The sequence below is a fragment of the Mus caroli genome, unplaced genomic scaffold, assembly GCF_978045245.1.
Source record: "Mus caroli unplaced genomic scaffold, Mus_caroli_1 scaffold_5, whole genome shotgun sequence".
NCBI classification, from domain to species: Eukaryota; Metazoa; Chordata; class Mammalia; order Rodentia; family Muridae; genus Mus; species Mus caroli.
Window position 1 is genome coordinate 9,169,565 of NW_028227260.1, and position 14,600 is coordinate 9,184,164.

The 14,600-nt window shown below is 40.6% G+C and overlaps 1 protein-coding gene across 5 annotated transcripts in view; it reads left to right on the forward strand.

Moving 5' to 3' along the window:
• Positions 1-14,600, forward strand: part of Txlng (taxilin gamma) — a 49,238-nt gene that overhangs the window by 27,784 nt on the left and 6,854 nt on the right. For 4 of the 5 annotated variants that reach the window (XM_021152780.2, XM_021152781.2, XM_029473100.2 and 1 more), the window contains 4 exons: positions 4,133-4,303; positions 10,292-10,486; positions 13,459-13,578; positions 14,422-14,496. In XM_021152780.2, the coding sequence (XP_021008439.1) occupies positions 4,133-4,303; positions 10,292-10,486; positions 13,459-13,578; positions 14,422-14,496 (561 nt within the window). The remainder of the gene's footprint in view (positions 1-4,132; positions 4,304-10,291; positions 10,487-13,458; positions 13,579-14,421; positions 14,497-14,600) is intronic. The other variant, XM_029473101.2, reaches the window with a different exon arrangement.

Below are 14,600 nucleotides of genomic sequence, written 5' to 3' on the forward strand. Positions count from 1 at the left end.
ATACTTCCAAAACCTATACCTATTTGACCAGACATGGAGCATGTCTTTTGTACTATGGTGAGTGCAAGAAGCAATCAGAAATTTCCACAGAGGAGGAATACAGGCTGATGTGTGGGATGCACTTCTGATTCATTTGTCAGTGTCTCTGCTAGACATGAAGCTAACTAGCCACTAGAATCTCCATTACTATGACATTGCCATGAATACTGCCAACGAGGATGTGGGTTCCATCTGAGATGTGCTGTACCACATCTACAGTGTGCTATATGTGGAGCTGGTCCTGAAGAACCCTCTGTGCCTGCTGGGACTAACTCTGAGCTCTTTTGTTCCTGGCTAGCTGCTTTTGTCTGTTCTTTCCCCTTCTCAGTTGGCCTTCTCAGTTGGAGCCAGTTGAAACAACTAAATCTCTCCCAGAAGAATCTCTGTCTACCTGGGCCCTTCTTGGCTTGTGGCATTGTTACCTACCTGCCTCCCCAAATTTTCAACCTGAAGGTCCCCACTTCTTATCTTCAAGTTGTCAGAATGAAGGCCAAAGGAGCCCTTTTCCAGTTTTATCTCCATGTGACTCTGAGAGAAGCATAGAATAACCTTTTTATATGACAAAGCCTGTGGCCCACAGTGTCCCCAAGAAAACCTCAACAATATTGATGAGTTGTAGCAATATAATCTAGAATCTGACATCCTGGAGTCACAATGTAGCTACTTAATTAATGTAGTGTAAATTATGGAAATTATTAAAGTAATACCAATTCCTTGGTTGTACTAGTCCATCCTAAAGTCACAACAATGAAAAGCAAAAAGGGTGCTTGTTTTTTTTTTTATTTTATAAAGTATTTTTGTATTTTTGTTAAACAGTTATAGAACATTTAAAACATTTTTAAAAATATTTTATTTATTTATTATATGTAAGTACACTGTAGCTGTCTTCAGACACTCCAGAAGAGGGTGCCAGATCTCGTTGAGGATGGTTGTGAGCCACCATGTGGTTGCTGGGATTTGAACTCTGGACCTTCGGAAGAGCAGTCGGGTGCTCTTACCCACTGAGCCATCTCACCAGCCCCCTAAAATATTTTTTTATTTTTTATTTTTTTATTGGGTATTTATTTCATTTACATTTCCAATGCTATCCCAAAATGGGTGCTTGTTTTTGAAGAATTTTAGGAATATACATATGAAATAACATAAAAGGGGCAGCAAAGGATTAGTGAGCACAGGATTGTGGGAACCCTGGAGCAGGGATAGTTGCAGTAGTTCAGTCTGACTTCAGCTTCTCAAGTTGTAGCACCATGCCTAGTCCACACTTGGGCAACCTCACATATGCCAAAGCAGCAATTCTTCCCATAGGAATTCCTAGAAGTAGTGTCTGTAATTAGTTTGGAAAGTTTTTGTTTGATTGGTTTGGTCTTTTACAGACAGCATTATTTATCCAAGGTCACTCTGGAACTCATATTGCCAAGTATGACCTTGACCCACTGATCTTGCCTTTATGACCTTCCCAAGTATTGGGATTGCAGACTTGACCTATTATATCCTGCAGTGATGCTGTGGGTTTTGATGGGCCACAAGGTGGCACTCTTGCTCTTTGTGACTTCGCATCAATGTCTTCAGTAAAAGCTGTTCAGAAAGGTTAGGAAGGTAGCCATCTTATCTGTTAGTATAGATGTTAACCTTGAAAGGGATTCATTTGCTTCTAACCTAAAATTGCAGGATTCTTGAGTCCTAGTTAGTTAAAAAAAAAGTTCTATATTTAGTTCAGTGGTCTATGAGTATTTTTAGAAAAATGAAGTTGAGTATTAATTTCTAAACAACATACACATTAATTCCAGCTTTTATATGTATGTGTGTGTTTGTGTGTGTGAGAGTGCTGACACTTGAGCGCCACAGTGTGCGTGTGGATGTCAGAGGACAGGGGACAACTTTTCAGAGTGAGTTTTGGGGATTTGATCTCAAGCCATAAGGTTTGTATGGCAAGCTTCCCCATAAGCCATCTGATCTTGTTAACACAACATCAGCTTCTTTTATAATAAAAATAAAAACAAAAGCACAATAATCCCATTTTTTTAATTAAAGCGTTTTTATTTTATGTATGTGGGTATTTTGTCTACAAGTATGTCTGTGTACCATATATGTGCTGGTGCTGTCGGAGACCAGAAGAGGGTGTTGGATTCCCTGGAAGTAGATGGAGTTACAGACTGTTGTAAGCTGCTTCTACATGCTAGAAATTGAACCAGGGAGTTACAGATGATTATGAGAATCATGTGGGTGCCAAGAATTGCACCCAGGTCCCCTAGAGAATAGCCAGTGAACTTAATGACTGAGCCTTCTCTTTAGTCCCAATAATCCTGTATTTTATGTTTGGATTTCAGCAACTCGGTTTTTTTTTTTTAAGATTTTATGTATACGAGTACACTATAGCTGTCTTAAGACACACCAGAGGAGGGCATCAGATTCCATTACAGATGGTTGTGAGCCACCATGTGATTGTGTGGTTGCTGGGAATTGAACTCAGGACCTCTAGAAGAGCAGTCGGTGCTCTTAACCGCTGAGCCATCTCTCCAGCCCTTCAGCAGCTCTTAATAGCTAGGAAGTGGTCTATAGACAGCTAACTAACAAACAGAAATTCAAGAGATATTGGCCTTACCAGTTCTGGCCAGGATAGGGGTTAGCACATTTTGCAAAGGGTTAAACTCAAAAGATGAAACTCTGGCAGAAGAAATGGATTACAGACAGGCGGTGGTGGCTCACACCTTTAATCCCAGCACTCGGGAAGCAGAGGCAGGCGGATTTCTGAGTTCGAGGCCAGCCTGGTCTACAAAGTGAGTTCCAGGACAGCCAGGGCTATATAGAGAAACCCTGTCTCGAAAAAAAAAAAAAAAGAAAGAAAAAAGAAAAAGAAATGGATTACAACTGGAAAATGAGAAGCCTAAATTGCCCATGAATCACTGACTTGAAATCAGGAATAGCAATAATTAGTCTCTGAAGTCAGGCAAAGGTGACAAATCAAGGTCCCCAGGTCAATGTGGAAGGTTTCAAGATTTCAATCTCCATCTCACTCTGTACTCTTGGGCAACTTGTGGCCTGATAATAGTTGTACAAAATTTGGATATTAAAGTGGAACGTGAATAATTAAAAGTTGTTCTGAAGATATATATCTTGGGGGCTGAAGAAAGATTAAGGTCTTGTCTTCTATCCACACTAAATTGCTTACTTCCTTTACAACTAGAACAGGGAGGAGGTCAATGGTTTCATATAGCATGAAACAGTTGGAATACAATTATACAGTGCAGTATTGGGCTCTCCCTGCCGCCCTGTAGTCATGCTAAGGATGGGATCCTCACCCCAAGTGTTACTTGTGGGAGGCAAGTGTTCTACCACTGGGTTGGGGTGGTGTGCATATAAATGCATTATCTAAGGAGGCTAGAAGAGGGCATCAGATCTCCTGGAGCTGGAGTTACAGACTTCTCCTGGGATCTGAACTCTTTGGTCCTCTGCTTAAGCCTGCTCTCTAGCCTAGTAGTTGGCTTGTTTTGTTTTGTATGTAAAGATAGAGGCTAATATTATAACCCAGGCCATGGTACTCATAAAGCTCTAGGCTGACCTTGAAATAGTGACAATCGTCCTGCTGTGGCCTCCTGAGTGCTGTGATTACAGTCTGATGCCATGACATCTGAATGTTCATCCTGATTGAATGAAATGTTCCAGATGCTCACACTTACAGGTCCCTCTCTCTGAGTGATGAGCCAGTTATTTTTTTTTAGACTTGTGTGTGGGTGTGTGAGAGGTGGCGGGGAGTGGGTATTGAATCCTTTGAAAGTGGAGTTACGGGCAGTTGTGAGCCACTTGATATGGGGTCCCCTGGAAGATTAGTAAGTACTCTTGGCTGCCTAGCCATTCCTCCAGCTACAGCTCTTTGCTGCCTTTGTTTTTGGTACATATGCCTATAATTCCAGACCTAAGGTTGAGGAGGGAGGATTGAGGATTGTAGGCCAACTAGGCTACATGGCAAGACTCTGTCTTAAAAGAAGAAAAGAAAATCACATAGCTGGTAACTGATTGTTCTAGCCTTCACTGAGGGAATGAGGGCTTTCACTATGCTTTCTGAATGTAAAAAAAAAGTGCTTGTTCATTTTAGCTGGAAGAAAGCAGGAATGTTCAGAAACAAATGAAGATTCTGCAGAAGAAGCAAGCCCAGATTGTGAAAGAGAAAGTTCACCTTCAGAGTGAACACAGCAAGGCCATCTTGGCAAGAAGCAAACTGGAATCTCTTTGCAGGGAACTTCAGCGTCATAATAAGACATTAAAGGTTAGTTGATTTGTTGTTTTGAAGTGATGTCACAAAAGGTTATCTTATGTCTATTTGAAATCTGTGCCTTGGCAGGCAGTGGTGGTGCATGTCTTCAATCCCAGCACTTGGGAGGCAGAGGCAGATGGATCTCTGAGTTCCAAGGCGGCAAGGACTATACAGAGAAACCCTGTCTCAGAAAAATTCTAAAAAAAGAGAGAGAGAGAGAGAGAGAGAGAGAGAGAGAGAGAGAGAGAGAGAGAGAGAGAGAGAGAGAGAGAGAAAGAAAAATTGTTTTGCTTGGGCTGATGTTGTGAATGAGTAATAGAACACTCTCTTTTAAATTTGGGTTTCCTGTTCAAAAAAGGGATTCCCTCATTCATATTCGGTCACATGGAGTAAACATGGAATTCCCAGCTAACTTTCTTTTTTTTAATTAGGTATTTTCTTCATTTACATTTTCAATGCTATCCCCAAAGTTTCCCATACCCTCCCCCCCCACTCCCCTAGCCACCTACTCCCACTTCTTGGCTCTGGCGTTCACCTGTACTGAGGCATATAAACTTTGCACGACCAATGGGCCTCTCTTTCCAGTGATGGCCGACTAGGCCATCTTCTGATACACATGCAGCTAGAGACACTAGCTCCCGGGGGCAATGGTTAGTTCATATTGTTGTTCCATCTATAGGGTTGCAGATCTCTTTAGCTCCTTGGTTACTTTCTCTAGCTCCTCCACTGGGGGCCCTGTGATCCATCCAATAGCTGACTGTGAGCATCCACTTCTGTGTTTGCCAGGGACCAGCATAGCCTCACAGGAGACAGCTATATCAGGGTCCTTTCAGCAAAATCTTACTAGTGTGTGCAATGGTGTCAGCGTTTGGAGGCTGATTTTGGGATGGATCCCCAGATATGGCAGTTTCTAGATGGTCCATCCTTTCATCACAGCTCCAAACTTTGTCTCTGTAACTCCTTCCATGGGTGATTGTTTCCAATTCTAAGGGGCAAAGTGTCCACACTTTGGTCTTCGTTCTTCTTGAGTTTCACGTGTTTTGTAAATTGTATCTTAGATCTCGCTATACTAAGTTTCTGGGCTAATATCCACTTATCAGTGAGTACATATCATTTGAGTTCTTTTATGATTGTGTTACCTCACTCAGGATGATGCCCTCCAGGTCCAACCATTTGCCTAGGAATTTCATAAATTCATTCTTTTTAATAGCTGAGTAGTACTCCATTGTGTAAATGTACCACATTTTCTGTATTCATTCCTCTGTTGAGGGGCATCTGGGTTCTTTCCAGCTTCTGGCTATTATAAATAAGGCTGCTATGAACATAGTGGAGCATGTGTCCTTCTTACCGGTTGGAACATCTTCTGGATATATGCCCAGGAGAGGTATTGCTGGATCCTCTGGTATTACTATGTCCAATTTTCTGAGGAACCGCCAGACTGATTTCCAGAGTGGTTGTACAAGCTTGCAATCCCACCAACAATGGAGGAGTGTTCCTCTTTCTCCACATCCTCGCCAGCATCTGCTGTCACCTGAATTTTTGATCTTAGCCATTCTGACTGGTGTGAGGTGGAATCTCAGGGTTGTTTTGATTTGCAATTCCCTGATGATTAAGGATGCTGAACATTTTTTCAGGTGCTTCTCAGCCATTCGGTATTTCTCAGGTGAGAAATCTTTTTAGCTCTGAGCCCCATTTTTTAATGGGGTTATTTGATTTTCTGGAGTCCACCTTCTTGAGTTCTTTATATATATTGGATATTAGTCCCCTATCTGATTTAGGATAGGTAAAGATCCTTTCCCAATCTGTTCGTGGCCTTTTTGTCTTATTGACAGTGTCTTTTGCCTTACAATTTTATGAGGTCCGATTTGTCGATTCTCGATCTTACAGCACAAGCCATTGCTGTTCTATTCAGGAATTTTTCCCCTGTGCCCATATCTTCGAGGCTTTTCCCCACTTTCTCCTCTGTAAGTTTCACTGTTTCTGGTTTATTTGGAGTTCCTTGATCCATTTAGATTTGACCTTAGTACAAGGAGATAGGAATGGATCCATCTGCATTCTTCTACATGAAAACCGCCAGTTGTGGCTGCACCATTTGTTGAAAATGCTGTCTTTTTTTCCACTGGATGGCTTTAGCTCCCTTGTCAAAGATCAAGTGACCATAGGTGTGTGGGTTCATTTCTGGGTCTTCAATTCTATTCCATTGGTCTATTTGTATGTTGCTATACCAGTACCATGCAGTTTTTATCACAATTGCTCTGTAGTAAAGCTTTAGGTCAGGCATGGTGATTCCACCAGAGGTTCTTTTATCCTTGAGAAGAGTTTTTGCTATCCTAGGTTTTTTGTTATTCCAGATGAATTTGAAGATTGTCCTTTCTAATTTGTTGAAGAAAAAATGAGTTGGAATTTTGATGGGGATTGCATTGAATCTGTAGATTGCTTTTGGCAAGATAGCCATTTATACTATATTGATCCTGCCAATCCATGAGCATGGGAGATCTTTCCATCTTCTGAGATCTTCTTTAATTTCTTTCTTCAGAGACTTGAAGTTCTTATCATACAGATCTTTCACTTCCTTAGTTAGAGTCACGCCAAGGTATTTTATATTATTTGTGATTATTGAGAAGGGTGTTGTTTCCCTAATTTCTTTCTCAGCCTGTTTATCCTTTGTGTAGAGAAAGGCCATTTACTTGTTTGAGTTAATTTTATATCCAGCTACTTCACCGAAGCTGTTTATCAGGTTTAGGAGTTCTGTGGTGGAATTTTTAGGGTCACATATATATATATATATATATATATATATATATATATATATATATATATATAAAATCATAGCATCTGCAAAAAGTGATATTTTGACTTCTTCCTTTCCTTTTTTTTTTTTTTTTTTGGAGACAGGGTTTCTCTGTATAGCCCTGGCTGTCCTGGAACTCACTCTGTAGACCAGGCTGGCCTCTAACTCTGAAATCCGACTGTCTCCTCCCGAGTGCTGGGATTAAAGGCATGTGCCACCACTGCCTGGCCCTTGATCTTCTTTTGTTCTCGAATTGCTCTGGCTAGGACTTCAAGTAGTATATTGAATAGGTAGGGAGAAAGTGGGCAGCCGTGTCTAGTCCCTGATTTTAGTGGGAATGCTTCAAGACAGGGTTAGTCTATATAGCCCTGGCTGTCCTGGAACTCACTTTGTAGACCAGGCTGGTCTCCAACTCAGAGATCCACCTACCTCTGCCTCCTGAGTGCTGGGATTAAAGGTGTGCGCCACCACTGCCTAGCCCAGCTAACTTTCTTTTTAAAAGCTTTTCTTTATTTGTGTGTACCCTGTATATGTCTAGTGCTTGAGGAGGCCAGAAGAGTGTGTCAGGTCTCCTGGAATTGAAGTTACTGATGGTTATGATCACCATCTGCTGGGTGCTGGGGACTGAAAGTGGGTTCTCTCCAACAGTAGCAGTGCTCATAACTACTGACCCCTCTCTCCAATCCTCTCTCCCTCCCTCCCTCCCCTACCACTCAAAGTCATAGCTTAAAAAAGCTCAGAGTCGCCAGTTTTGGGTTTTGTTTTGTTTTTTGTTTGCAGAAAATAAGAAAGTAGTAAATTTAGAGTCAGTGAGAAAGGAGCACTGCTGCACATGTAGGTGGATGTTGGCACTGCGCTGCCCATGTTTCCTGGCTCATTCCCAGTACTTTTAGCAGTAGCATTTAGATCTTGGCAAATTTATGTAGGAAAAGTAAGCAGGTATGAATTGGTGTCCATGGAGGATGAGAGAAAAAAGAGCCATGAAAAGAATCTGCCTCCTAACATTGTAACTGGCCTGTCTTTCTGGATAATAGGGTAGGGCACTGAGCTGGAACTCTGAGCAAATGCCCTCTCTCCCAGCTTCATTCCAAGGACCTAGGTACAGCAGCATTTACCTTAGGACATGGATTTTTCACCAGATGGGAGATAGCATTTGCTTCCATTAAAAAACACAAAATGAATTATTTTTATTTTATGTATGTGAGTACACTCTGGTATTCAGACACACCAGAAGAGGACAGCAGATCCTATTACAGATGGTTGTGAGCCCCCATGTGGTTGCTGGGAGTTGAACTCAGGAACCCTGGAAGAGTGGTCAGTGCTCTCAACCACTGAGCCATCTCTCTAGCATGCCCTCCTCTTTTAAAAGATTTATTATTTATACAGCTTTCTGCCTGCCTGTATGCCTGCAGACAAGAAGAGGGCACCAGATCTCATCATAGATGGTTATGAGCCACCATGTGGTTGTTGAGAGTTCAACTTAGGTCCTCTGGAAGAGTAGTCAGTTCTCTTAACCTCTGAGCCATCTTTCCAGCGCCCTTGCTTTTTTTTTTTAATTAAAAAAAAAGATTGTATTTCTTGTGTGTGTCTCATTGCATGCTCTTGATGGGAACCTCACTCTCTTGTAGTTACAGATGGTTCTAAGCGAACTGATTTGGATGCTGGGGACTGCACTTGGCTCCTATGGAAAAACAGTAAATGATCTTAACCCCTGAACCATCTCAATTCCTTCTTTACTATTGATCATTCATATTTAGTAATTTATTTAAAAAGATGTATTTATTGTATGAATGTTTTGCCTGCATATATATCTGTGCACCAATACAAAGCTGCTGGCTGTAGAGGTCAGAAGCAGGCATCAGAAATTGGAATTACCCTCAACTTGGAATTAATGGATGGTTGTGAGCTACCTTGTGGATGCTGGGAGTCAAACCTAGGTCCTTTGCAAGAACAACTGAGGTATCTTTCTAGCCCTGAACCTTTATAATTTGATCTTAAGGTAGATGGTACCTAGGTTAGGGGCACAGGTGTATAACCATAGCTAGTTAAAAGAATGAGATAGGAGTATTGCAAGTTCAAGACCTGCCTATGCTATAGAGCAACTTCACTGTCAGCCTGGACAACTTAATGACATCTTGTCTCAAAATGAAAAGAAAAACTGGGCTGGGGATATAGTCTATAGGGAGAGCACTTGTCTAGTGTGTTCAAGGCCCTTGTTTTTGGCTTAAGATTTATTTATTTACTGTAATGGGTACACTGTAGCTGTAGTTTGTTGTGAGCATTCATGTGGTTATTTGGAACTGTTTTTAGGACCTCTGCTTGTTCCAGTCAGCAACTCTGTTTCACTCTCACTCTGGTCAACCTTGCTTCATCCCAAAGATTTATTATTATAAATAAGTACAATGTAGCTGTCTTCAGATGCACCAGAAGAGGGTATCAGATCTCATTACGGATGGTTGTGAGCCACCGTGTGGTTGCTGGAATTTGAACTCAGGACATTTGGAAGAGCAGTCAGTGTTCTTACCCACTGAGCCATTTTGCCAGCCCCAAGGTTTCAGTCTCACTTAACTTAATCCCATCCTAACCCAACTAAGTCATTTTGAATGGATTAATAAAATATACTTGAAGGTAAACTTTTCAAAATAAGGATGCTATTGGTCTTTTGACCCTCTCAAACTAGGCAAACAACTTTTTTAAAAAAGGTATCAAATTTATTTCAATATTTAGTTTCATTTTTAGTAAGACTAACAATTATTCTAACTTAAAATTATCAGAGGTGCAGAAAATAGTAATAAGCACTTGAATACTGCAGTGAATGGGCAAACAATTTTTTACTTGAGCTGCATCTCCAATCTTTTTTTTATTTTGGTGTATGTGTCCATTTGTGTGTTGGCATGTGCACCCCCTCCCAATTCGAGGATTAAAGGCACAGGCTGCCATGCTCTACTTTTTATGTGGGTATTAATTTGAACTTACGTCTTTAGGCTTGGGCAGCTATACCAATTGAACCATTTTTCCTTCATTTTCTTTTTGCATAAGACAGGGTCTCACTAAGTTGGCCAGACTGTTCTTTAACTCATTCTGTAAGCCCAGGCAGGCCTTGAACTTGGGATCTCCTTCTCAGCCTCCTGAGTAGCCTGGCCACAACAGCTTCTGTGAGCATTGTGGCCATACACCTCCTATTAACAGAAATTCTTTTGGATGCTCAGGAGGAGAATATGCAGCAGGCACGAGAGGAGGAAGAACGACGTAAAGAAGCAACAGCACATTTCCAGATAACTCTAAATGAAATCCAAGCTCAGTTGGAACAACATGACATCCACAATGCCAAACTGCGACAGGAGAACATTGAACTGGGCGAGAAGTTGAAGAAGCTTATTGAGCAGTATGCACTAAGGGAAGAGGTAATATAGCACTAGATTGTTTTACCTGCTTCTCACTGGTAGTAGCAACTTCTGTTTTCTATTTCTACTATAGTAAAAGTATTACTGTAGGATGTTTTAGAACTTCTGTCTATGTGTAACAGAAGTGGGCTTATTGACTAGGGAAAGAATCAAAGCATTGCATATAGCCAGGAAGATTGACAATCTATCTGCACAAATAGGTAAGATAATTTCCAGGAGTCTTATTGAGTACTAGTTGCATGTGATGCTAGAAGATGGCAGTTCTAACAACACAGATTGTTTTCTTTTCTTGACTAATAATGGCTAAATATTTAGCCCCAGAATGTCCTGCATCTATAGCCATTTCATTATATCTTATGTTTCAGGGTTTGCTTTGGTTTAGTTTTGTTTGTTTTGTCATTCAGATTGGGTTTTGCTTATCACAGTGAGTGGCTTCCACTCATGGGCTTAATTTAACCTCCCAGGTAGCTCCAAGCTTTACATTTAAGAAATGAATTTCCTTTTCAGCTAGGTTTTTCGTAATTGTGCTATTGGTTAAATCTAGGGCCTTGGCCATACCCTGAGGCCTTTCTGCTACTGAGCTAGCTATCTTCAACCCTATTTTTCTATTTATCTTTTTCATGTCAGAATCAATCCCAAGAACCTTGTGTATGCTACGTATGTTTTATCATTTAACTTACATCCCAGGCCTCTGTCTTTTTTGAGTCTTTTGTTTCTGTTGTTTTGCGGGGGGTCAGGGTTGTCCTAGAACTTGCTCTGTAGACCAGGCTGACCTCAAACTTAAGATCTGCCTGCCTCTGAGTGCTGGGATAAAAGGCATGTACCACCACCCCTGGACTTTTGTGAGTTTTGTTGTTGTATGATCTTTATCTGTGGCCCAGGCTGACTTGAAACTCACTGTATTCCTGGCTTGCCTGGAACTTGAGGCAGATGTAATCTTTGCTTCTTGAGTGATAAGACTTCGGGTGTTTTCTTTTGTTTTTTTCTTTTTTCCAGACAATGTCTCACTATGATGGCCTTGAACAGTTTTTAAGTTTTTCAGTCTATTTTAAATTATATGTATATATGTTTGTCTTTGTCTGGGTATGAATTTACACATGAGTGCAGTGGCTACAGCGGCATGAAAACTATATTAGATCCCTTGCAACTGAAATTACAGGTGACTGAGAGGGTGGGTGCTGGGGACCAAGCTCAGAACATTATTTGCATTTAATTGCTAAGTCATGTTCATAGCTCCTGTCCTGAACTCATTGAAATACTGTAAATTATCTTCTGTGTATTAATCTTCTGTACACATGTGTCTGCATATGTGTCTGGTGCCCAAGGAGGCTAGAAGGGTGTCAGATCCCCTGAAACTGGAGTCAACACATGCTTGCAAGCCACCGTGTGTGCTGGAATTCAACCCAGATTCTCTGGAAGAACAGCCAGTGATCTTAACCACTAAGCCATCTTTCAAGCCCCATTTGTAGATATTGAGTGTATAAATCTTTTGGACCGTATCATTTGACCATAAATCTAATCACCACTAGAATGTATTTGCTTTTCTTTTAAAAATTATGTGTGTGGGTGCTCCAAGAGGTCAGAAGAGGATATTGGAGTCCCTGGTGCTGGAATTACATGCAGTGTGAGCTGCCCAATGTTGGGTCCTCTGCAAGAGCAACAAGAAGAGCAGCAAGAGCTCTTAACCATTCCTATTTTTCTGTTAATAACAACGTCCAAAATTAAGAACCAAATAAAGCCTGTTTTACTAGTTTATGTCTCATCTCCAAAGTACAAGATTTCTTTGTCCTGTTTTATTATTGAAGAACTTATTAGTTTTGTGGTTTGGTTGTCATATAGGATAAAATTTATGATTAAATTATTAAAGACCTGATTTTCTTTCTTGTTGGTTTTGTCTGTAATCCTGGCTGTCCTGGAGCTTGCCATATAGTCTAGACTGCCCTTGAGTTTACAAAGATCTTCCTACTGGAATTAAGGCATGGGCCTAGCCCTAATTTTCTTTTCTTTTTTTTCAATTTCATGTGCATTAGTGCTTGCCTCCATATGTGTCTGTGCGAGGGTGTCAGAGCCTCTGGAACTGGAGTTACAGACAGTTGGGAGCTGCCGCGTGGGTACTGGGAATTGAACATGGGTCCTCTGGAAGAGCAGCCATGGGTTCTTAACTGCTGAGCCATCTGTCTAGGCCCCCCTCCATTTTTTTATGATTCTTTTAGTTTTATTAATAGGCTGTCTGCTTCCTCATAGATGTAGGAAGTTATAAAACCCTGTTTGAATCCTGTTATTTGTGACTAATACCATGGCATGTTCATATTCATATGTGAAGAAATCATTGCCATGTTCTTAATACCTAGACTAGCTCATCACCCATTAGGATTCTCCCTGTCACATATCATACTGTAACTGGAAGGGTCCAAGTAGACATGCATGTTTTGATGGCTTTAGTGTATATAGATAGCCACTTACCAGTTCTTGGAAATGCAAGCTTTTGCCAAATGTCTGTATGGCACCAAATACCTTATGAGTGAAGTTGAACAACCTACGGCTTAGCAAATCTGGGTATGATTATTTCAGATACTGGCATTGAGATTTAGCAGGACAGAAATTTGCCTAGTGTCACACATTAGCTTGGCTTTGACTCATATCATTTAAGTTGTCAGATGCTGCCTTCAACTGACGAATTTAGCAAAATGTAATGGGTAGGAAAAAAGGAATGGGCAGAAAAAGTGCTGTGTATGTACAGACCTATTAGTTTGAGCTCCTCTTTGTCTTGAGATGATGCCTAGCTCCAACAGGGCTGACCAGAGGGCAGTACTCTTGCAGGTGATGTCAAACAGAGACAGAAAGACCGAATGTTCTTAGCTATGTGCTATGAATAGGAACGCAGTGTAAGCAGAGTGTTGTAACATCTTATATTTCCTCTCCCATTGTGTTCCTGTCTTCATGAAGTGATGGAAGGAATTCTTTTTCCATAGCATATTGATAAAGTATTCAAACACAAGGAATTGCAACAACAGCTTGTGGATGCCAAACTTCAGCAAACAACACAGCTGATAAAAGAAGCTGATGAAAAACATCAGAGAGAGAGAGAGTTTGTAAGTTCTGTTCCTTAAGAAAAAAAAAAGGAAAAGGTATTGCCAGTATTTTAACTAACTAAAACATTCATGTCACTCCTGAGGTATGATAGAAAAGCACTGGAAGGCTTTTGGCTACTTATTTCTATTAAGAGATCCACATGCCTGCTTGAGTGCTAGGATTAAAAAGGCATGCATTACTATACCTTGCCCTTGTTTAGTTTTTGAACAAGTTAACATTAGGGAAATGATTGATTTTCATTGGTGAAATTTTAATTTTATTGAGTCAGATTCTCCCCTTTATTTTATTTTGTTGAGTCAGGGTCTCATATTGTAGCTCTGGCTGGGGGATGACGTTGAACTCCTTGAACCACCATCCCGAATTTAGGAAGTTCTGGGGATTAAACCTTGGGCTTTCTGCTTATAAAGCAAGCATATCTCCACTCTCCTACCCATTTTGTTTTGTTCTCTAAACTTTACTACTTTCTTCCATACCCTTTCGCCCCATCTTGTTCCTTAGGTAGTAAAGAAGGTTTCCAGTCATTTATGAGGTACATGTGATTATTTTCACCCAAAACCACCCAAACACCATCTTTAAAACCTCAAGTTTGTAAATTGTTTTAGGCCTCCACTATACCTTTCTACTTAAGCAGTAAAAATAAGTATTCAAACATTTCTACTTCCTAATGATGGAAGGTATTTGTAAATGGTAACTGGTGGAAATAAGGTGTTCCATTTTGTAGGGTAGTCATTCTTGCTAAAATAGTGAGCTGAAGGATGTGGAGTAACTATGGTACTTGACATAATTATGTTCCTATTTGTAATTGCTATTAGTACTTTTGCAAGGATGTTTCTATTTTTTAGTTATTAAAAGAAGCAACAGAATCCAGGCACAAATATGAACAAATGAAACAGCAAGAAGTACAACTAAAACAGCAGGTAACTTGATAGTTGGGGATAGCAGAATTTGTAAGAACAATGACCCATTTAATACATACCTGGAAATTCCTCTAATGTGGTTTTGCTTCTTCACAGCAAGAACT